Below are 22,606 nucleotides of genomic sequence, written 5' to 3' on the forward strand. Positions count from 1 at the left end.
ACAGAAAAAAAAAAAAATCAACAATATTTGTAGTGGAAACAAATGACTCAATATTCTGAGGGTGGAGATAGGGGACACATATCCGAAAAGGACATTCCAATCACATAAAACTAATTCAATGACACAACAAACAGCAACATACCTGCATGACTTGCTGCAATTTCAGGACTCTCTTATAGATAGTTGAATTGGGAACATTATAGCGTTTGGCATTTTCAAACATTAAATTCAGATCACATTCCAGATGATCTAAAGTTTCATATTCCTGGTTTTTTAGCTTTGTTCTGTAAAAAGCAAATAAATGATTAGAAGTTTCTATTATGAAAATTACCAACCATTCTTCCTGAAAGTTTATTACAAAAAACTTTTACAAGCGCTACATAATGTCTTTATTAATCACTTGTAACTGGCTTTTAAGTTAAGAAGTAAGGTCTAAAGAAATATTCAATTTAGACAATATTGCTGTTTACCTGAAAATCTAAAAGAATAAATTAAACAAAAGAACAGAGTAAACTATGAATGCAAACACACTAGGAAAATTCCCAGTGAAAAAAATCCTGAGGGAAAAGAAATTAGATTTTAAACTGCTTCAGTGAATCACTGTGAACTCCTGATTTCTGAAAATTAGGATGTATACAAGTAACCAGTGATAAGGTGCTGAGAAAGCACCTAGAGTAACATATTTACCTCCAGAGCCAGAAAAGACAGATAGTGAAGGGGGCTCTCATGATGGGAAACAAGAGGCAGATCTGTCAGAGTCTATTTGTTACTATTCTTCCAGGGCAGTCAATTATAAAGAAGTAACATAGTTTAGAGCTGAGGACTGTTTATTTTACTTAAAATCCCTAGGAATTTGTATCTTAGACACTATTGCTATTACTATCAGCTACGCTCTTTGTATAAAGTCTGTTGGCCCTAACTGTATGGATTTTGGATATAAACTTTTACATCTTTGATTAAAGTACCTACATGCTAATCACTGAAATAAAAAAAAAATTGTGCTAAGAGAATGACAATAGGTAAAAACAGCCTCATCAAATAGATGTAGAGATCCCAAACTTTCTCTTAGAATGGTACTATTCAATATGCATGTAAAGGTTCACTTTAAGTTTTATTAAAGTGATATTCAGATTCTGTGCAGTGCTTAAGAAGATATAAGTATTGGAAAACATCTCTGGATATAGCAAAAACAATTAAGCACAAATTCAGTTCTTAGTACTAGCTCATGAGCCTAACAGCAGAATTTAAATTATGCTCTGTTTATTCTTACCAAACCAAAGGTGAAGAAATAGGTGTTAAGAACACCCACAAAGAACACAAACTCTGGGCTGGCAAGAGTCAGTGGGTTAAAGCACTTGCTCTCAAGTTTGACATCCCGAGTTCAAACCCCAGATCTCATAGTAAAAGAACTGACTCCTGAAGTTGTCCTCAGACCTCCACACAAGTTACGGTATGCCTGTGACTGCATTTTACAGCTACATGTACACATGTCACAAAACAAAATCCAAACTTGAAAATGATAGTTTGCTAGTCACTGCTAGTATCATTCAATGGCAGTCTTCGGGGGGGATAGAAAGGGACATGGGGATGGCAAACCTTAGTACAATGGAGAGTGGCATGAGGAGTCACACTGGCCAGTTCCTCTAAGTTTGTTTGCTTTCCTTTTGGTGGGGCTGGAGACTGAACCCAAAGGCATGTTAAACAAACACTACCATTCACACTGTCCCAGTCTTCTACTCTACATTTGGGAAGGCATCTACCTCCCTTCCTTCTGCCAACAAATATTCCTAGGAGCATGCTGGATTGCACAGCCATTGAAATTGAATGAAATTTAAAATCAAGTTTCTTACTAGCATTCACCAAATTTCAAGAGCACACCATTTATAATCACACGTCTGACACACATAGTATGATATTTCTGGCATCATAGAAAGCATCTGAAGAGCATAGCTGGAGACACAACTACATCTATCTTTCAAAACTCTGGTATGATGCCTCGAGGCCTCAACTATGTCCCTACTTCTCATTCTTTCACACTGGTACACTACAACACAATGGTTCTCAACCTTCCTAATGCTGTGACCTGTAAATACAGTTCCTCATGTTGCGATGACCCCTAACCATAAAATTATTTTGTTTCTACTTCATGAGTGTAACTTTCCTGGCACATTTTTAACTGTTATGAATAGTAATGTAAATATCTGACCAGGCTATCAGCTGTGACCCCCAAAGGGGTCACAACGTATAGGGTTGGGACTCCTGCATTAATACAAATACCACAGAAAAATTTAAATGAAGGAAGATGCAGATGAATCTTTCAAATTATATATTGTCTCACTTAACAAATCGATATTTGTGTTATAAAATTCCAATTTGGAACAACTGTCAACTAAGATAGCCAAGGACTTTATTTGGCTTTTAAAATGAACTAGACCAATGACTAGAAAGATGGCTCTATAGGTCAGAGCTCTGGCTGCTTTTCCAGAGGACTGAGGTTAGATCTCAGCACCCACATGGTGGCTCACAACTACCTGTTCCTGGAGTTCTAGGGAATCTGATATCCTCTTCTGGTCTCTTCAGGCACCTGGTACATACACAGTACATAGACAGACATGCAGACAAAATACCCATACAAATTTTTTAAAAGTAGGGGTTTTGGGAACAGGACACACGAGGACATGGTCTAGCATTTACGAGCACTTACTGATCTTATAGAGGATCTGAGTTCAGTTCCCAGTATCCACATGGTAGCTCACAACAGTCTACACCTCTAGTTCCTAGGGATCCAATGCCCTCTTCTGATCTCCAAGGACACCACATATGAACATGCTGCACATATGTACACAAGAGCAACACCCACACAAATAAAATAAATCTTTAAAAAGTTAAAAAATTAACTAAACTGCTTGAATTTCTTTAAGTAAAGGAAAAAGAAACTAAAGAAATTTTTTTTAAATTAATTAAAGGGAACTTCATAACGTCTGTAAATTTACTCTCCTTCCTAAGGCAAAGACTATAAAAGATAATTTTCTGATAAATGTTAACCTAATATCTGTTTCATTTTAGTAGGCCAAATAAACTGATTTTCTATATGCTGAGGCAGAAGGACTTTGGAGACAGCCATGACTATACAGCAAGACTATGTCAAAAAAGCTAAGTAAATGAAAAAGTATCAATGAATGACAGTGTGGACATGAAGGTTTTTTCTTTACTCAGTTATGAGACAGACAATTAAATACTGAGGTAAAAACTATTTTTTACCACTTAATTCCTTATCTACTTCTGGAAGGAATAGGTGTGTGCAGGCTCAGCTAACACGGAGACATATCTACACTGAGGAATGCAGAAGCAGTCTTACCTGATTTGTTGAAGTGATATGGGCATTTTAATCTGCTGATAATAATCTGGGTATTTTTTCTTTGAAGGCAAATGGAAAAAAGGTTCGGCTATTAGCTGCCCTTGGTTATTGCGACAGCTCCTGACTGTGTCATAAAGCTGATGAAAAGGATTTGAAACATCCATGAAGGAAGTAATGCTCTCGGCTTCAGACTCCCCTTCTTCATAACGTGCAGCTGAGAAGACAAAAACATATTTACCAGGGAAATAAAGACAAAACGATCCACGTTTAATCTTAGTGATTCTTAAAAAGATTTTATGTTGCATGATCAAAAGCAAACATGTGAATCTTTGGCTGATTATCTTAATGAAGCTAATAAACATAGGACTGAAAAAAAAAGATTTTATGTGTATGAATATTTGCCCCCATATATGCATGGGTACCTGGGGCCTACAGGTCAGAAAAGGGCACTGGATCCTCTTGGTTTAGAGTTACAGACAGAGTGAGCTGCCTTGTGGGTGCTGGGAATTGAACTTAGGTCATCTACAAAGCAATAAGTGCTCTTAATCACTGAGCCATCTCTGCAGGCCAGAACCAACACTTTAAAGCGTGTTTTTTCTTTTTTCTTTCCTTATAAATTAGGTCCTACACCATGGCCCAATTTGATCGAGAGAGCTCAGAAATCCCGTTTTAGTCCCTTGGGTGCTGGAATTATGGGCAGGCTCAATCATGTTCGGAACCTATTTATTTTTTGGATGAAGGGTTCACTACATAGACTTGGCTGGCCTCCAACTTACATCTACCTCCCAAGTGTTAGGTTTATAGGTATGTGCCACTATGTACAGCTTTGAAAATGATTTTACAAGATCTCTAATTTTCCTTAAAAATGTTAAATATGGCTAGAGTAAGTACTAGAGAGATGGCTCAGTTAAGAATACTTGCTGTTCTTCCAGACCTGAATTAATTTCCCAGAACCCTCAGGTGATAACAACCTTAACTGCAAAACTGCAAGGCATCTGATTCTTTCTTCTGACCTCCATGGGCACCTTCAAATACATGGCATACACTCACAATACATACCACACATAAATAAAAATAAACACCTAGTGTAATTGCACATTTTAGAAAAATATTACCTGGAAAATGGTAAATTCAAAAGTTGCACTCAGTTAAAACACTAAAAAAGTTTCTTTTTAAAATGTGATTTCGGGTTGTGAGATGGCTCAGTGGTTAAGAGCACTGGCTGCTTTTCCAGATGGACCCAGGTTCAAACATTCCCAGTACCCGCATGGCAGCTCACAACTGTCTGTTAATTCAGTTCTAGGGAATCTGACACCGTCACAACAATGTGTACAAAATTAAACTAATAGATAGATTCGATAGACAGATAGATTAGATAGATAGATAGATAGATAGATAGATAGATAGATAGATAGATAGATAGATAGTGATTTCTTCTAGCCTTTGTTGACTCCCTGAAAGTCTTACCCTCTCTGAGAGTGAATTAGGGGGTGGAATAAAGGGTGGTGGGGGAAGGTGGGGTGATATGGGATTCCCTTCTGTATGCTGTGAATACTACTGGTAAATAAAGAATCTGCTTTGGGCCTAATGCACTGCAAGGCAGGAATTCCAAGCAGATAGAGAAGGAGAGAGTAGGTGGAGTCAAAGAAAAGCCATGAAGCCACTGCAGGAGACAGACATCGGATGGAACCTTACCGGTAGGCCACAATCACATGGCGAAACACAGATTACTAGAAATGGGTTAATTTAAGATCTAAGAGCTAGCCAATAAGAAGCGTGAGCTAACAGGCAAGCAGTGTTGTAATAATACAGTCCCTGTGTGATTATTTCAGGTCCGGTGGCCGGGAAACAAGCAGCCCCCATCAACAGTGGAGGGAGTGGAAATTGGATTTGGCATGTAAAATGAGAAAAGATAGTTATTTTTCTTAAAAAATTAAAAGAAAATATGATTTCTTCAGACTTCCTGCTATGCTCAGCCAAATGGAACAAGTAGTCATTTGGAGATCTCAGTACCAAAACAGAAGCAAGAGGTTCAGTGCTACAGTTAGGATCTGCAATGCATTCCCCACCCCAAAGACTCATGTGTTAAATGCTTGTTCCTCAGAGTTGCATTAAAGAGAGGTGGTAGAAACTAAAATGTGGATTAGAGGAAGTCACGGGGGCATTCATCTGAAGGAGGGAATGAGACCCTGCTTCTCTTCCTTCTCACTTCCCAACACACAAGGTAAAAGGTTTTACTCTATACCATGGCCCCTAGTATGTATGATATGCTGCCATGCCACAGGACTAAAAGAAACAAGTCTGACTGATCTTGTACTAGAACTTCCCAAACTGTGAGCCAAAGCAAGATATGGTTTATTATCATTAGGTATTTGCTAGGAAAACAGAAGACTAACACATTTACCACAGGACAAATTTAGATTAGGTTGATACTCTCAGACATGATTGCCCCACTCATTTCTAACATCAGAGAATGATTGATTCCTTAGTAAGGAAATGTTCAGTAGAAACTAAGTCATAAAAACACCAGAACAAAGCAAATAATTTTTATAGAAATACAAAACACATGCTGCTCAATTCTCTAAAGATTTAGTTACCTGCATGTATGTGTATAAGCTGTGTGTGCAGGTGCCTGAAGAGGTTAGAAAAGAGCTTTGTTTTGTAGCTAAAGCTGATCTTGAACTTCCTGACCATCTACCCCCAGAGCACTGGAATTACAAAATATATTACCACAGTTGCTTTTATGAGGCACCAGGGAACAAAACCAGGGTTTCATGCATGTACAGCAAGTACTCTACCAACTAAGCTACATGTCTGGCTCTCATTAGATTTTTAAACTTTATCTTTTTCATTACTTTTACATTAGTTGGTATCCTTCTTATACTATTATCAGAAAAATGCCCCGCATAATTCTGAAACATTCAAAACCTATTGAAATTTATTTTAAATTCTGTAGATAGTCAACTTTGATAAATGTGAACCTGGGAGGAATATATATATATTTTAAGTGCAGAATGTATCTATCAAGCCTGCTATAGTAAGTTATATAGTAGGCACTAGAACATATCAATGTTCCAATCCAAAGAACCTGTGAATGCTACCTATGTCAGAAGAACAACTTTGCAGTTGTGATAGTATTGACTTGAGTAGGCACTTAAAAATAATGGCAAGGATGCCGCCATGAAGGAGTCAAAGAAAGAAGGAATAACAGATACTGAGGCTGAAGAGCTATAGTTTAAAAATGGAAGAAGGAACCACCAGCCAAGGGATACAGGTAGCCTCGAAAAACCAGAAAAATCAAAGCATCTATTTTCCTGTAAAACATCAAAATAGAAGGCTGGCCTACTTACCTACCTTGACCTTAGACACTTGAGCTCCACTGCTCTAAGAAACTAAATTTATGTTGCTCTAAGTCACTAAGTTGGCAGTAATTTGTTTCAACAATAGTAAACAAAGTAATAGGAACAAAGTGTGTTTAAGTTGGGGATGTAGCTCAGTGTTAGGGCTTTGTGTAGCAGGCATGAGGCCCTGGGTTCAATCCCTTGTACCACCTGAAGGGAGTGGTGGGTATTGGCGGTTGGGACACAGTAAATGGATCTATGCTTAGCACCTCTTATTTAGCCAGCTATGAAAAGGGCCTATTAACTTCTAAAGACAGTATTTTCAAGTATCTTACATAGCTCCATCTGTTTGTTTTTTACATACTTGGTCTTCTTCTGTAACACCTTCCCAAGGAAACAATTTTTTTTTTTTTTTTAGTTTGAATCTGAGTGTATTTTGCAGCTCTCAAGCAGGGATTTTTTTTATACAAGAAAAACCAGTATTACAAGGAAACAAATTTTTCATCACTATGACAGAACATTTTCATTTGTCAATATCTGTATTCGAGAGTTCATTTTATTATAAGTCAATAAAGCTACAGTTCCTCTTTGGTTATTTCTTTTTGTTTACTATTTGCCTGATATATTTTCTTTAAGAAAAAGTGTTATTTTTATTTTATGTGTATGGGCGCTCTGCCTGCATTTAAGTACCATATGCATGCAGTGCATGTGGAAGCCAGAACAGGGTATCAGATCCCTTGGAACTGGAATTACAAAGGGTCATGAGGCACCATATAGGTGCTGGGAATTGAACCCATGTCCTCTGCAAGAGTCACCTCTCTAGCCTCTTGCCTGATTTATCTTTATCTATTCAAGTTCTGTCAATTAACACAAAGCAATTTACCTTTGACAATTTTACTTATCCAAGACTGTATCAAGTACAACAAAACATTTTCTTAAAAAACTAATCAATTCCAAGAAAGATCAAAGTCAATGCAATTTCCCTCAGCCAGAAGAACTACAATATAAGAATGCCTACCAGCTAAAGCAGCATCCTCTTCACTTTCCGAACCATACTGAAGCGCCATGGTAATTGCTGATAAGCGACCTCCTTGGACTGCTCTTTTATTACTACAAAGAAAAATGAGCAATTAGAAGACAGGCTGGTGTTACGATTTGTTCATCTTATGAAACAGGAACTGTTAAAATGTACTAATATCAAGAAAAAAATAAGTTCTATTACTTGTCTTCTTAGTTTATAACAGTCTTCATAATCAGTCTTAGCAAAGAAAAGTAGCCGGGCGATGGTGGCGCACGCCTTTAATCCCAGCACTCGGGAGGCAGAGGTAGGCGGATCTCAGTGAGTTCGAGACCAGCCTGGTCTACAGAAATAGTTCCAGGACAGGCTCCAAAGCCACAGAGAAACCCTGTCTCGAAAAACAAACAAAACAAAACAAAACAAAAAAAAGCAAAGAAAAGTAGATTTCTTTGTTCTCAAAATAGAAAACTTGGGGCTGGAGAGATGGCTCAGCAGTTAGGAACACTAGCTGGTCATCCAAAGAATCTGGATTTGATTCCTAGCATCCAAAGGGCAGCTCCAGGCTGCCTGTCACTTCAGTGCCTGGAGATCTGACATCCTCTTCTGGTTTCCACTGCACTCACATGGTGCATGGCCATACAAGCATGCAAAACACCTATATATGCAAACCTTTACCAACAGACAGAAAGTGGTAGCAGAAAGCCTACAGTAAACTAATACAATTTGTTTTGTTTTTCACTTAACTGTAGTACATTACTCCATATTTTATGGAAAATAAGGATTTGGTTATTTTCTTCTAAGATACTCATTTCACAATAACAAATTTTATTATGAACACAATATTGATTTAGTATAAACAAGTGTTTAATACCACATTTTATTTGTAAGACTAAACACTACTTAATAAAGCTTAAGTGTTATCTGAGAGATGAGAAAAGATCTGTATAGAACCTTGACCTACTTGTGGTTACTTTTGTGACAGGCTCTTGCTATGGAACCTGGACTGGCCTTGAACTCACATCTTCCTGCCTCAGTTTATCAAATGCTGAAATTTTGGTATATGCCACTATGCCCAGCTCTTACCTCAATCTTCTTAAGTAAAGTACTTGATACACCCTCCTCAAAACCTAGAGTAAAACTTTAAGACAGCCATATGGCTAGCATGCCTATGTCACAGCATGAGTCAGCTCTCAGACTACAGCCTCTTACTCTCACCGGAAATACTTGCTAGTGGGGTTTCTTTCTTCACCAAGGCTGCTTTTACTGTGCGAAGGACCTGTCAGTCTGGCTGCAGCCAAATTTGATGCAGTCCTATCCAAAGATAAAATAAAAAAATAAAATAAAAAAACCCTCAGAGACTGAAGAGCTAAAAATAAGAATGCTGGGCAAACAAAAAGGAGACAACTATTTCCTTCTAAGAAAAGTATAAAATATTTCTGAGAGTCTATTATACAGCAAGTTCTGTGTCAAGATTGGGGACATTGAAGAAAGGGACCAGGACTAGTGTTCACGGGCTTGTGGTTGCTACAGAACCAGAAGAAATAAATATGAGGGCCAGAAGAAAGCTTTGAAAGTAGTTACTCAATGTTTCCATTTCATTTAAGAGGAAATAGAATCCCACAACTAAGACATTTTCAAAGATATAGTTCTAATGAAGGACAAGCCAGAATGAGACCTGAATTGTTCTATCTAAACATCTAATTGCACACATATAACACAGTATTATTAAATATTCATATACTATATATACATACACACACATATACATACATCTTTTCAAATACTTTCTTCAGCTAGAATGAAGCAGCTAAAAAAGTTTCTACGGTTTTCAGATTCATATATCAACTGTAAACTCATCTTATTTTCTACTGTATTGATTTTACTAGCTAAAAATTCAGCAAATAGGCACAAGGATCTTAGATATCTTAAACCTACCTTATTCGAAGACTTGATTTAGCCATTTCATGATGTTCAATTTCTGCCTTTTTCATATAAAATATTTTTTTAATCGAATTGGCATCCTAGCAAGATAAAATTACTTTGTTTAGAAAAAGACTCACAAGATGGCTCAGTGGGTAGAGGTTCTTGCCACCAAGCCAGATGACCTGAGTTCTATCCCTAAGACCCACATGGTGGACGGAGAGAAACAACTCTTCCAAGCTGTCCTCTTATCTCCACATGTTTGGGCCCACACACACCAAAACAAAGCAGTGGGATAACTCCCGACTCATGCACTGCTGGCTTTCACGTCACTGTCACTTAAGTCTGCATCTCTAACACTCTGCAGGGGCTCCCAGAGCACCTTCATGAGCTGTCACTGAGTATGACTTTAGAGGGCTGCTGCTCTTTTATAATTTGGCAAGTAAGAGGCACACTGGATCTAATGGGAAAATACAATGAATTCAATTTGTATAAAATGATCTGAAAATTAAAAAAAGATATAATTCTACAATTTGAAAGACCATGCACACAAATTTCAGATAAATAAATGTACTTGCTTAAATTAATAGCAAACTAACACATTAGATCTAAAGCTTTCTTTCTTGTAGTTCAGGATGACTGTTGAGAAACACATACTCATGCTCTTGGGTCATCTCTCTCTGTTTCCTAAGCACAGACCTTTGTAATAAGCTTAAATCTATGTTAAACTTTAGTCCTAATGAACTCCAACTCTGCATCATAAAAATAAATGAATAAATAAAAACAACTTAGGTCAGGGAAAATAATTAGACTAAAAACTATTTTTTTTTTTTTTTTTTTTTTTGGTTTTTTGAGACAGGGTTTCTCTGTAGCTTTGGAGCCTGTCCTGGAACTAGCTGTTGTAGACCAGACTGGTCTTGAACTCACAAAGATCTGCCTGCCTTTGCCTCCAGAGTACTGTTCTTTCACAAACTAAGAATTCAAGTACTTCCTAATTCACTTCTGACACCCCCCCCCCTCTTTGTAGACAGGTTCTCTCTACACAGCCCTGGCTGTTCTGGAATTCCTTAGGTAGACCAGAATGGCCTTGAACTCCGAGATTCCCCCTGCTTCTGCCTCTTGGGTGCTAGGATTAAAGGTGTGTACCACTATACCTGGCTTCATTCAAACTTCTTAGCAATGCAAAAGAAAGTGGGCTGAGATGGGTAAACTGTAGAAATGGGTTTTGCTACTCTCTTGACTGAGGAAGTCCTACAAAATTATACAAATCAAGAAGTTCAAAATTTCATGTTAATTTTAGGAACAATCATAAGGGGCTGGAGAGATGGCTCAGCAGTTAAGACCACTGTACATTTCCAGAGGACCTGGGTTTTATTCCCAGTATCCATGTGGCAGTTCATGACAGTTTGTACTTCTAGTTCCAAAGATTCCAACACCCCCTTCTGGCCTCCCCAGTCAAAATGCACATGGCACAAAGACACACATGTAGGCAAAACACTCACACAAATAAAGTTAAAAAAATGTTTTTAAAAAGAAATCAATGTTACAGATATTACCTCCCTTACATAGCTCACTGGGATGTGGAGTGGGGGAATATACCTGTGAAACTAGCCAGGCCATCACCAGTATAAATATCTGAGAGGCTACTAAGGAACTAAAAGATGTAACCTTAAAGAAGCACTATGTCTTGTAAGGCAGATACAGGTGGACCTCCATGAGTTAGTTCGAGGCCAGCCTGGTCTACATACAAAGTGAGTTTCAGGACAGCTATAGTGGTTACACAGATGAACACTATCTCAAGAAAAGAAAGAAAGGAAGGAGGGAGGGAGGAAGAAAGGAAGAAGCACTGTGTATAATTCCAGCAGTGTGATTGTGGACCAAGCAGGTATGCCCAGGCCAAACACTGGGGCACAAGGTCAGTAACCCAAAAAATGAGTGCTGAATTTTTGCTGCTTGCACATGCGTAAGAACAAGAGAGTAATACTGAATGAAGGGTTCAGATGTAGATCCTATGGTCACTGAACACATCCAGGTGAATAAAACACCCAAAATGTGTCATTTACAGAGCATGGCTGTGGTGGGCCAGCTCATCCATGAGCTCTCCTGCCACAGTGAGATGACTTCACGGAAAAAGGACAAACTATTTCTAAGTCAAGGAGGCTACACAGAAAAAAAAAAGACACCCTAGAGAAAACTAAAACTTAAGGCACAGGAATAAACTCAGCATAAAAATACGTACAAATAAAAGCTAACTGTAACTACCAACAGCAATGTTGAGTATTTTGGCCAACATTCAGAAAAATCTAATGATTTTCTTAGTAGAAGACTTTCTGAGCACCCTTTTCTAAATACCCAATAATATGTAGTACATCTCTGTGTAGCCCTGGCTGTCTAGGGGTTCACTCTGTAGACCAGGCTGGCCTTGAATTTACAGAGATCCACCTGCCTCTGTCTCCTGAGTGCTGGGATTAACGGCACACACCGCCACTGCCTGGCTAATCAAAGACATCTCTACAACCAACTATTCATTATTAGAACCAGAAAGTTTCTAAGGGGCAACTGCAAAGCAATCAGTTATTCAATATTATTTACTACATTTCAAAGAATGCTTTTTGTATTTATGAAATTTAAATGCAAGGACTAAATAGTTATTTAAAAAACTGTATATTTAGATGAACAGAAGATTAAGTATCTAAGAATAAACCCTTTATCCATGGTTAACTGATTTTGAGTAAGGATGCAACATAATTCAATGGAGAAAGAATCACTTTTAAAATAGTGTTGGGGGTAATAACCCATGCAAAAGAATGCATCTGAATGCCTACTTAACATACACAAAAACTAATTCAACCTAGATTCAGGATCTAAATGTAATACCTAAACTATAAAATTCTAAGAAGAAAATATAGGTGTAAATATATATATATATATATATATATATATATATATATTTTTTTTTTTTTTTTTTTTTTTTTTTTTTGGTTTTTTGAGACAGGGTTTCTCTATGGCTTTGGAGCCTGTCCTGGAATTAGCTCTGTAGACCAGGCTGGTCTCGAACTCACAGAGATCCGCCTGCCTCTGCCTCCCAAGTGCTGGGATTAAAGGCGTACGCCACCACCGCCCGGCAGTGTAAATATTTTTTAACTTTGATTAGGTAATGATTTGTTATGATGCCTAAAATATAAGCAAAAGAAAAAAAGAGAAAGACCAACTAGAATTCTTCAAAATTAGTGAAACCATGTCAAGATGAATTACTGTGAAGGGTGAAAAGACAAGAGAATGGGAGAAAGTATTTTAAAACTTGGAGAGATGGCTCAGCAGTTAAAAGCTCTCTGCCTGCTCTTCCAAAGGTCTTGAGTTCAGTTCCCAACAACCACAATGTGACTCACAACCATCTGTAATGAGATCTGGTGCCCTCTAGAGGAAGAGACCTGGTTAGTCATCCTCATCAATTTAGACCATGAAACCCAATATGGACAAGTCCAATGGAACTGCCATATACAGGCTGCCCATGCATGCTTCAGCATTGCTAGGGCATAAATTTCATTTTTCATTTTAAAACCAACTGATAAGAATAGGATACCAACAATATAATTTTATTACATTTTTAATATAACTATTAAAATGACAGTGAAAATATAAGTAACCAAATTTTAAAAGTGGGCAAAGAATCAAAATAGGCATTTCTCCAAAGAGGACAATACCATACACAAAAGATCACTAAGTACATGAAAAGATATTCAATATATTAAAGAAAAGCAAATCAAAACTATAATACACTATGATACTCCCAAGTTTGCTGTAATAAAAACAAAATGAAAAGGATGTGTTTGGTACGAATGTCGAAAACTTGTAGCATTTGAATACTGGTGATACGTAACACAGAAAAGTTGCTAGGGAAACACTTTGTGAATTCTTCAGTAAGATAACTACATAGTTACTGTATGACCAAGCAACTGCATTCCTAGGTATGTACCCAAGTATAGTGAAAATGTATGTCTACAAAAACTTATATATGTGAATACTCCTATTTATAATAGCTAAAAATGGAAATAACTAAAATGTCTAATAACTGATTTAAAGAAAAACATATGGTGCCATCTTTAAGAAAGACTATTAATGATCAATCAATCATGAAAAAGAGGCTAAGCATTGGCACACACACAAATCTTCAAACAGTATGTTAAACAAAGAAATTAGTCATAAAGGAATCCATGTTATATGATGTCACTTACATGAAATTTCCAGAATAAACAAATATATAGAGACAGAAAAGTAGATGAAGGTTATTTACACTTTGAGAAATTATAGGCAAATGAAAATGAGCACGAATTTAATGGCTACACAACTCTGTAATACTAAACCCCTAAGTTCTATATTTTAAATGGATGGAATTTATGATTATAATAAACACTGGAACTAAGTTAGTGTCTACTATCATCAATGAAAATAGCAACAACAAAACACTAACCTTGAATACTTGAGAACCAGGCTCATTATATGTTTTGGCATTTTTTGCTAGAAGATCTATATCTTTGGCCATTGCATGAACAGTTTTGTAGCTTCCATTCTATAGTAAACAACAAAATATAGCAATTTTTCTTAATAAGAATTAGTCAATATAACCTTTAAAGATAAAGACTCGCCAGGCAGTAGTGGTGCATTCCTCAAATCCCAGAACTCAGAGGCAGGCTGATCTCTTGTGAGTTCAAGGCCATCCTGGTCTACAGATCAAGTTCCAGAATAGGTTGGGGGGGGAGGGGGAGAAAAGAAAAGACAAAGAAAAAGACTATTTTTTATTTGTTTAGTTTTTCAAGACAGTTTCTCTGTAGCTTTGGAGCCTGTCCTGAAACTCACTCTTGTAGGTACTACCGTCCAAAATGTCACTGGGAAGTTTAATTGTAAATAATACCTAAAATTATCTTCCCTTTTATAGATTATTACTAGTACCTATTTATAAGTACAAACCAGAATCTATATTATTTTCATAAACAACTTACAATTTTTTAAAAAATCAAGTGAAGTTTATTTTATGAGGTTTATTTAGGTTTTATTTAACAAAAACAGTTTACTATGCACCAAACACTAAGCGCTATGTGAATATTAAAGTAAACTTCCTCTATTTACCAGATATTGAGGTAAAGTATAAAATCAGTTCTACTTGTGCCTAAGCTATTACACATTAAAGCTCATTCAACCCAAAATAATGCAAGGATACTCATATAGCTGCTTCAAATACTGAGGAAAGGAACACACATACCAAGTAAAGGCATACGACTGATGGCCAGTACACAGGAATAAACAGGGTAAGTTCTGAAGAGCAGAGAAAGCAAATGAAGTGTAGTGGAGGGTGAGAAATGGTAAAGCTGAAGCACAGACTGCGCAGAGAAAAGACAAATAAGGAAATTGGGATAGCCAGGCTAAGGAAAACAGTTGGTGAGCAAAGCAACATCTGAACATCCATCTTATTTGGAAGGACTCTCATAGGTGAGAGGGGGCCATGAGACTGAGCATTGGCTGCTTTGCCAACAGCGTAGCAGCAAGGCCAAGGAACATCCCCATGTGTCAGCTAATTCATAGTTTAGATCTCGGAATGACTAAGTTAAGAATGGCAGGATTCCTCCCTGACTTCTGTGATGTAAGAGTCTAGCACCAGACCAGAAAGCAACCATGGCTCCTGGTAACAAAGAGTAGCAATGGGGCTAGTACCACAAAGAGGCTATCTCAACTCTTTCACCACAACTCTGAGTTCTGTCTGTTTCCCAGAGAGCATTTTCCTTGGGAAGAAAAAGGAACACACACACCAGGCAAAGGACACATGGACAAGTACCTATTTTCATTAACCTTACAGTCAACTATCTATTATTCTAAGTAACTTTCATTCGAATATATCATAAAGTGATTTAGAAGAGGGTAAAAATCAACAAAGCTTTTATTGTCAATGTGCCTTTCATAATCAGAAATGTCTACAACCCATCCCACTTATTTAGCTATTTATTTATTCATTCATTTACTGACAAGAGATTGAACCTAGGCCCTTGAACCTAAGCTAAACTCGTCTCCTAAAATACAATTTAAAAAAACCCACAATTAGAAGAAAGAAATATCTATTATTTTACTTTCTAAAATCTCCTAAGTATGCAAGCCGATCTGTCCTACTGCACATGATTACATATGTTCACCTTCATACCTGTATTCTCTGAGCAATGGTCTTGAGATCTATAGGCTCCTTAATTATTGCATAATAGTCTGGATATTGCTGCAAGACAAAAAAGGTATGGTCAATAATCTAAAGCACTCAGAAGGTAAGTCTATTCTTCAACCAGAAAACTGAGAAACTTTATGAAATCCATGGTGAAAGCATACTGAAAAAGAATTGTGTTTTTTCTTTCTTTTCTCTTTTTCAAGGAAAATGAGACAGGGTTGTTGGAGAAGGCTTGGCCCATTAGCTCTAGCTTCTTATTAGTTAACTCTTATATTCATTTAACCCATTTCTATTAATCTGTATATTGCCACGTGGCTGTGGTTTACCAGATAAGGTTCCCAGGGTTTATCTCCAGTGGTTCCACGGATTCTCTCTAGCTCCACCTTCCTCCTCCCATGCTATAGGCAAAGCCAGTTTCCTTATTCATTAACCATGAAAAGCAACACATAGACATAAGGACCTCCCACACTAGAGGTGTCACTGAAAAATTCAGGGTAGCCTCAAACTCTTAAAATTTTTCTGCCTCAACTTCCCATTTGGCTGGAATATTAGGACCACATGACCAGATCTAGTTCTTTTAAGTTTGGGATGGACTCAAGCTTTTCATATTTGCAATACAACATTGGCATACCCAATATTCATGTTGAACAACCATGAGATTTGAATTTGAACTCTTCCTCCTTCCCTCAAAGTATTTTAAAGACATTTAAGATTTTGTAGCATAGGTGAGATACACCTGTGGTATTTATCTAATCTGAGCTCATCTCAAGAAACAGGCACACTGAGGAATGTCCTTGTAGCTTTCATGATGCTTCTCATGCTCACTACTCTCAGGATCTTCTATAAGTTTACTTCTTGAAATAAATAATTGAAGTTGACCAAAATCCAAAAGTAGTTTGCTCTTTTTATAAGTCTTTATAACACTTCTGAAATTAAAATATAATTACTCAGAGACTGAAACAGTAGGATTTGTTTGTGACAAGTCTAGGTAATATAGTGAAAATTTATACCAAAATAACAAAAATAAGTAATATTTAACATAAATAATAAGGCTAAACTGTTAAATTATACTATTATGCAGCATAGTAACAAAACCAAAAAGAGTACGAGTTTGGGACCAACTCAATCAAAACAATCAGAAAATCTGCTCCATCTCCCTCCCCTCTCACACCAATAATCTTTTTTTAAAAAGCGAACCTTTGGGGGCTGGATAGATGGCTCCAAACTTAAGAGCACTTGATGATCTTGCAGAGAACCCAGATTTGATTCCCCGTACCCACATGGTGGCTCCAAACCATCTCTAACTCCAGTTCAGAGGATCTAACACACTCTCCTCTCTTCCACAGTCACTAGGTACACAAGGCACATAGACAGACACACAGGCAAAAGGCCTCTACTCATATTAAATTAAAAAAAAAAAGCCATCTTCCAGTCAAGGAAAATTACAAATTATGCTTTCTGTTGAGGCCATGAAGAATATCACTTGGCTACCTTTAGTGATGTGGGATTCCCCTCCATATGCTGTGAATATGATTTATTACCATTGGTTAAAAAAGAAGTTGCTTTGGTCTATGGCAGGGTAGAATATATATAGCCAGACTGTAAGAGATATATAGAGAGAGTAGGTGGAGTCAGAGAGATGCCACGGCATGTAGCTGCTGAAGGAGAAAGATGCTGGAACCTTAGTGGTAAGCCAGTCTTGAAGTGATAAGCAGATTAATAGAAATGGGTTAATTTAAGATGTAAGAGTTACTTAAGGGGCTGGAGAGATGGCTCAGAAGTTAAGAGCACTGACTGCTCTTCGAGAGGTCCTGAGTTCAATTCCCAGCAACCACATGGTGGCTCACAACCATCTGTAATGATATCTAGTGGCCTCTTCTGGCCTGCAAGTATACATGCAAGCAGAACACTGTATATGTAATAAATAAATAAATCTTAAAAAAAAAAAGAGTTACTTAATAAGAAGCCTGAGCTAATAGGCCAAACAGTGTTGTAACTAATATAGTTTGTGTATGATTATTTGAGTCTAAGTGGCTGGGAAACCAACGTGCAGTCTCCATTTACAAATGGAGCCAAACATGGAGAACTACATCCACATAAAACCTGAGAAACTTGGGAAGGAATTCTAGACAAAAAAGAACAGTTAGGCATGGCTTCTTGGTAGCAGCATTTTCTTGGGTGGGCTCTGTTTGCTGGAGGCAAGCAGAGGTACAGCTCCTTTAAAAGAAGGTTTCTTGACTCAGCATTAGTAGCAAAAAAATGCATGGCTTCTTTAACCATGGTTCCTGGTTCCTGCTGGAAGCATGAACTTTGACTCTTTCGGGTGGTCCTGCACTTAAATGTGATTCCTGAGCAGTATGTCACAAATTGCTTAAAGGCGACAAAGACCCGCTATGTCTCTAGAGCTAGGACGGTGAGCATGATTCACAGAGGTGGCAAACATACAGCCAACATGCTGGACTGGGCAGAGACAACAGGCAAAGCTGCTTGTCAATCCTAGCCATGTCCGCTTAGCATTCTTTCTCCCTCTCCTTCTCCCTCCCTCCCCCTCCCTCCCTCTTTCTTTCAAACTCCCCCCCCCTCCCTGCGAGACAGGGTTTCTCTATAGCTTTGGAGCCTGTCCTGGAACTAGCTGTTGTAGACCAAGTGGCACCACCACCACCAGGCCTCCATTAGAGGTCTTTTAAGTCTGAGTCTGTCCTATTGTGTATCAGAAATCCTTTCCTGACCAGGAGCATTTTTTTTTTTCTTTTGAAATAAGTAAGTGGGGGCAGTGGTGGCGCACACCTTTAATCCCAGCACTCGGGAGGCAGAGGCAGACAGATCTCTGTGAGTACGAGGCCAGCCAGGTCTACAGGAGCTAGTTCCAGGACAAAGCTACAGAAGTTCTCCAAAGCTACAGAAAAACCCTGTCTTGAAAAACAAAATCAAAAAAACCCCTCTAAACAAGACATAGTGTATTTAAAAAATATACGTAGGCTTAGGAGAGAGAAGAAAAAGAATATAGACAGTTATAAAAAGAAGTAAAGTTTTTAAAGAGACAGTAAAAGTAATATTAAAGAGTACAGACATTCATAGATAAAAGGAATAAAAATAAATACTAAAAGGTAACAGAATAAAAAATAAGCCACATAAAGATGAAAAATACAGAGTCTGAATTATGCATATTATTGTGTTTTCTTTGAATTTTTTGATGGCAGAGAGACATTTGATTCTGGAAGCTGCTAAATTAAACCAACGTAAAGATATCATGACTTCAAATTTTGAGTCTAAGGATATGTTACTTTGGAAAAGAGGTTCTACTTCTGTTTCCACAGAAGAATCTGTGGATTCCTTCCAGGCTAATGTGGTTTGATGGAACAAGACCCCCTGAAAGGTCTCTGTGAACCCTAAAATACTTTACCCAACATATAGTAGGAAGTGGTTTGGAAAAAACAATGCCCAAATTTCCAAAATGGTTGTTTATAAATGTTTGTTTCCCTTTTCCTGTAAGAGGTCAGAGGTGACCTGTGAAGATGGTTCGCTACTCTCTTGACCCAGAAAACCCTACAAAATCATACAAATCGAGAGGATCAAACCTTAGAGTTCACTTTAAGAATACCCGTGAAAGGGCCCAGGCCATCAACGATATGCAAATTCAAAATCCACCAAGCATCTAAAAGATGTCACTTTGAAGAAGCAGTGTGACGGTACATGGGTGAAGTCGGTAGGTAGGTGAGCCCAGGCCAAACAGTGGGGCTGGACAAAGGGTCAGGGGTCAAATAAGAATGCGGAATTTTTGCTGCACATGCTTAAAAATGCAGAGAGCAATGCTGAACTGCAGGGTTTAGATATAGACTCTCTAGTCATTGAACACATCCAGATAACAAAGCACCTATGATGCGCTGACGAACTTACAGAGCTCATGGCCAGATTAACCCTTTTATGAGCTCCTCATGCCACATCAAGATAATCCTCACTGAAAAGGAACAGATTGTTCCAAAGCCAGAAAAGGAGGCTGCACAGAAAAAAAAGATATCCCAGAAGAAACTGAAGAAACAAAAGCTTATGGCACGGGAACAAATTCAGCATAAAATAAATGCAGACAAAAGTAAAAATAGATAAATAAACAAATAATGTTTGTTTTCGTTTAAAGAGAGATATAATAAAGAGATGAATACTTTGGTATGGAACTTAGTCTACTGATACAAATTTAAGGTAAGTTTTGTTATATGTATATTTCTACTCTTGTTTAGTGTATTGTTTATACAGCTCATTTAAACATGTAATATATTAAAATTATGGATTAATAGTTACTTATAATAGTCAAACTGTAGTCTTTTTAGTAAGGTTTTCTACAGAAATATATTTCAGTTAGATAATCTTCAACACTTCAAAGACCTACAGAATATGGCATTTAAAATGTTTTAAGAACCTAAGACTTTTCTTGACAGTAAGACATGTCTGCTCTGGCAGCACCAATTACTTCAAGAGGACGATGGGCATCGAAGAGGCTCCTTATGGAGTTTGGTAGCCATTTGGGCAAGAAAACTGCTCCTGGACTGCTTAAAGGTATGCTTGACATGCAGGACCCACAGAAAAATGACTGGTAAACTTGCCTAAAGATGAGACGGTCCTTCAGGGTTCCTGCTTCATGAAAGAGTCTGCCAGATATTCTGCAGGACACAGAAGAAAGTGACTGACAAATTGCCAAATATAGGCGAAACAGTCTTTCAAATTTCCTGCTTCATGGAAAAATCTGCCAGATACTATGGGCCTGTAGGCTGAAGATGGAAGCCCCAACATTACAGAAGAACTTTGGGTGACTGTCCAGGCAGCAAGATGTCTGTAAATTCTAGAGTTTTGGAAGTTGCTTATAATGCACTCCCTGTTTACTTAGGTAATATATCTCTCTGGGGTCTTTCAAGAGTTGAAGACAGTTATAGTCTTCCTTAGTTATGATAAAAGATATCTATTTCATTATATGTAGTTTTACTTTGTTAAAGTTAAAACCTTCCTTTTTATTTAGACAGAAAAGGGGAGATGATGTAGGATTCCCCTCTGTATGCTGTGAATATGCTTTATTACCATTGGTTAATAAAGAAGTTGTTCTGGTCTATGGCAGGGCAGAATATAGCCAGGCTGGAAGAGATATAGAGAGAGAATAGACAAAGTCATAGAGATGCCATGTAGCTGCCAAAGGAGAATGATGCTGGAACCTTACTGGTAGGCCACAGCCTCGTGGTAATACACAGATTAATAGAAATTGGTTAATTTAAGATGTAAGAGTTACTTAATAACAATCTTGAGCTAAACTGGACAGTGGTGGCACACTCCTTTAATCCCAGCACTCGGGAGACAGAGGCAGGAGGATATCTGTGAGTTCAAGGCCAGCCTGCAAACAGCATTGTAATTAATATCATTTTTGTGTGATTACTTGGATCTGGGCAGCTGAGAAACCAATGTGCAGTCTCCATCTACATTACTTAACCTGCAGCTCTTAACCTTTAATCTTATTTTACTTATTAGTATCTAATAAAATTCTTAAAGTACTTAAAAATAAATACTTTATCTCTTACCACTTTGGAAGGCAGTTTCTGAAAAAGTTCACTGATGAGCCGTCCTGATGGATTTGTGGCTACAACTATGGCTTCAAGAAGCTGCTCTAGGACCTCCTTTAGGTAACCTGGAGAAGACTAGAGGGCAAAGAGGGACAGGGAGAGAAACAAATCCATACATAAGTACCAAACAGGAAACAATTTTTAAGATTGCGAAGCTAATTCTAAAGAGCAACTACTGCACAATATTTATCCTAAGTTCAAGTTTCAAGAGTACATTAGAAATGCTCTAGCGTAGGCACAAGCTTGTGCCTAAGAAAGACTAAGTGAACTTGTGAAGCTCTTTGAAATATTTCTGTAATTAAGTCTCCTGGATCAGGTCCTACAATGAATCTTAAATTTGTAATAAACATTGTAAAATAAAAGTAGCATATATGTGAATGTAGAAATTCATATCCTTAAAACTAGAGAAAACATGCCCCATAATAATACTTGACTACTCTGTTCCTCATAGCTCCTCAAATTAAGTAAAAATCTATTGGACCTTCCTTGTTACCTAGTCTCTCTGGGTCTGTGAATTGTAGCACAGTTATCCTTTACTTTACAGTCCGGGGGTTGTGTCTGTGTCTGTGTGTGTGTGTGTGTGGGGGGGTGACACACATGGTTCTCTCTGAGAAGGAGAAATAGAAGAGATCTTATGGGTAAACTGGGGGATGGTGGAATGGGAACATGAGGGATTGAATTGAGGGGAGGATGAAGAGGAAGAGTACTGAAAGAAACGACCTAAAAGGGGGGAAATTTCAGGGTCAAATACAGTCCTGGTGCAAGAGAAACTCCCAGGAATCTACAAGGATGATCCCAGCTAAGATTCCTAGCAACAGTAGATACATAGCTTGAACTGGTCATCCTCTGTGACCAGGCAAGACTTACAATGGAGGGACTGGGACACCAACCAGCCACACAATCTTTCACCCACAGTCTGTCCTGCCTATGGGATGTGCTGGGCTAAGGGTGGCAGATTGCTGGAGTGGTCAACCAATGACTGGTCCAGCCTGAGACCCATGCCGTAAGAGTGAGCCCACCCCTGACACTGCCTAGCGTGCTAGGACCCAGAGGTTGGATGACCCAGAGGCCTAGGATAGAACCAACCACAATTGGAGAAAAGAAAAAAAGTCAGCATATGATGCCTAACAATATTTTGCTATACTCATAGACTGAGACTCAGAG

The 22,606-nt window shown here is 37.9% G+C and overlaps 1 protein-coding gene and 1 pseudogene across 1 annotated transcript in view; one reads left to right on the plus strand and one right to left on the minus strand.

Moving 5' to 3' along the window:
- The window catches only part of Pbrm1 (polybromo 1), a 109,174-nt gene that overhangs the window by 69,930 nt on the left and 16,638 nt on the right, over nucleotides 1–22,606 (minus strand). Inside the window, exons 8-15 of the mRNA XM_026779989.1 lie at nucleotides 21,401–21,517; nucleotides 15,828–15,896; nucleotides 14,109–14,207; nucleotides 9,653–9,738; nucleotides 8,933–9,028; nucleotides 7,718–7,809; nucleotides 3,359–3,572; nucleotides 143–284 (exon numbers count right to left, since the gene is read on the minus strand). Of these exons, the coding sequence (XP_026635790.1) occupies nucleotides 143–284; nucleotides 3,359–3,572; nucleotides 7,718–7,809; nucleotides 8,933–9,028; nucleotides 9,653–9,738; nucleotides 14,109–14,207; nucleotides 15,828–15,896; nucleotides 21,401–21,517 (915 nt within the window). The remainder of the gene's footprint in view (nucleotides 1–142; nucleotides 285–3,358; nucleotides 3,573–7,717; nucleotides 7,810–8,932; nucleotides 9,029–9,652; nucleotides 9,739–14,108; nucleotides 14,208–15,827; nucleotides 15,897–21,400; nucleotides 21,518–22,606) is intronic.
- On the plus strand, nucleotides 19,353–20,777 carry LOC101997329 (annotated as a pseudogene).

The sequence above is a fragment of the Microtus ochrogaster genome, chromosome 6, assembly GCF_000317375.1.
Source record: "Microtus ochrogaster isolate Prairie Vole_2 chromosome 6, MicOch1.0, whole genome shotgun sequence".
NCBI classification, from domain to species: Eukaryota; Metazoa; Chordata; class Mammalia; order Rodentia; family Cricetidae; genus Microtus; species Microtus ochrogaster.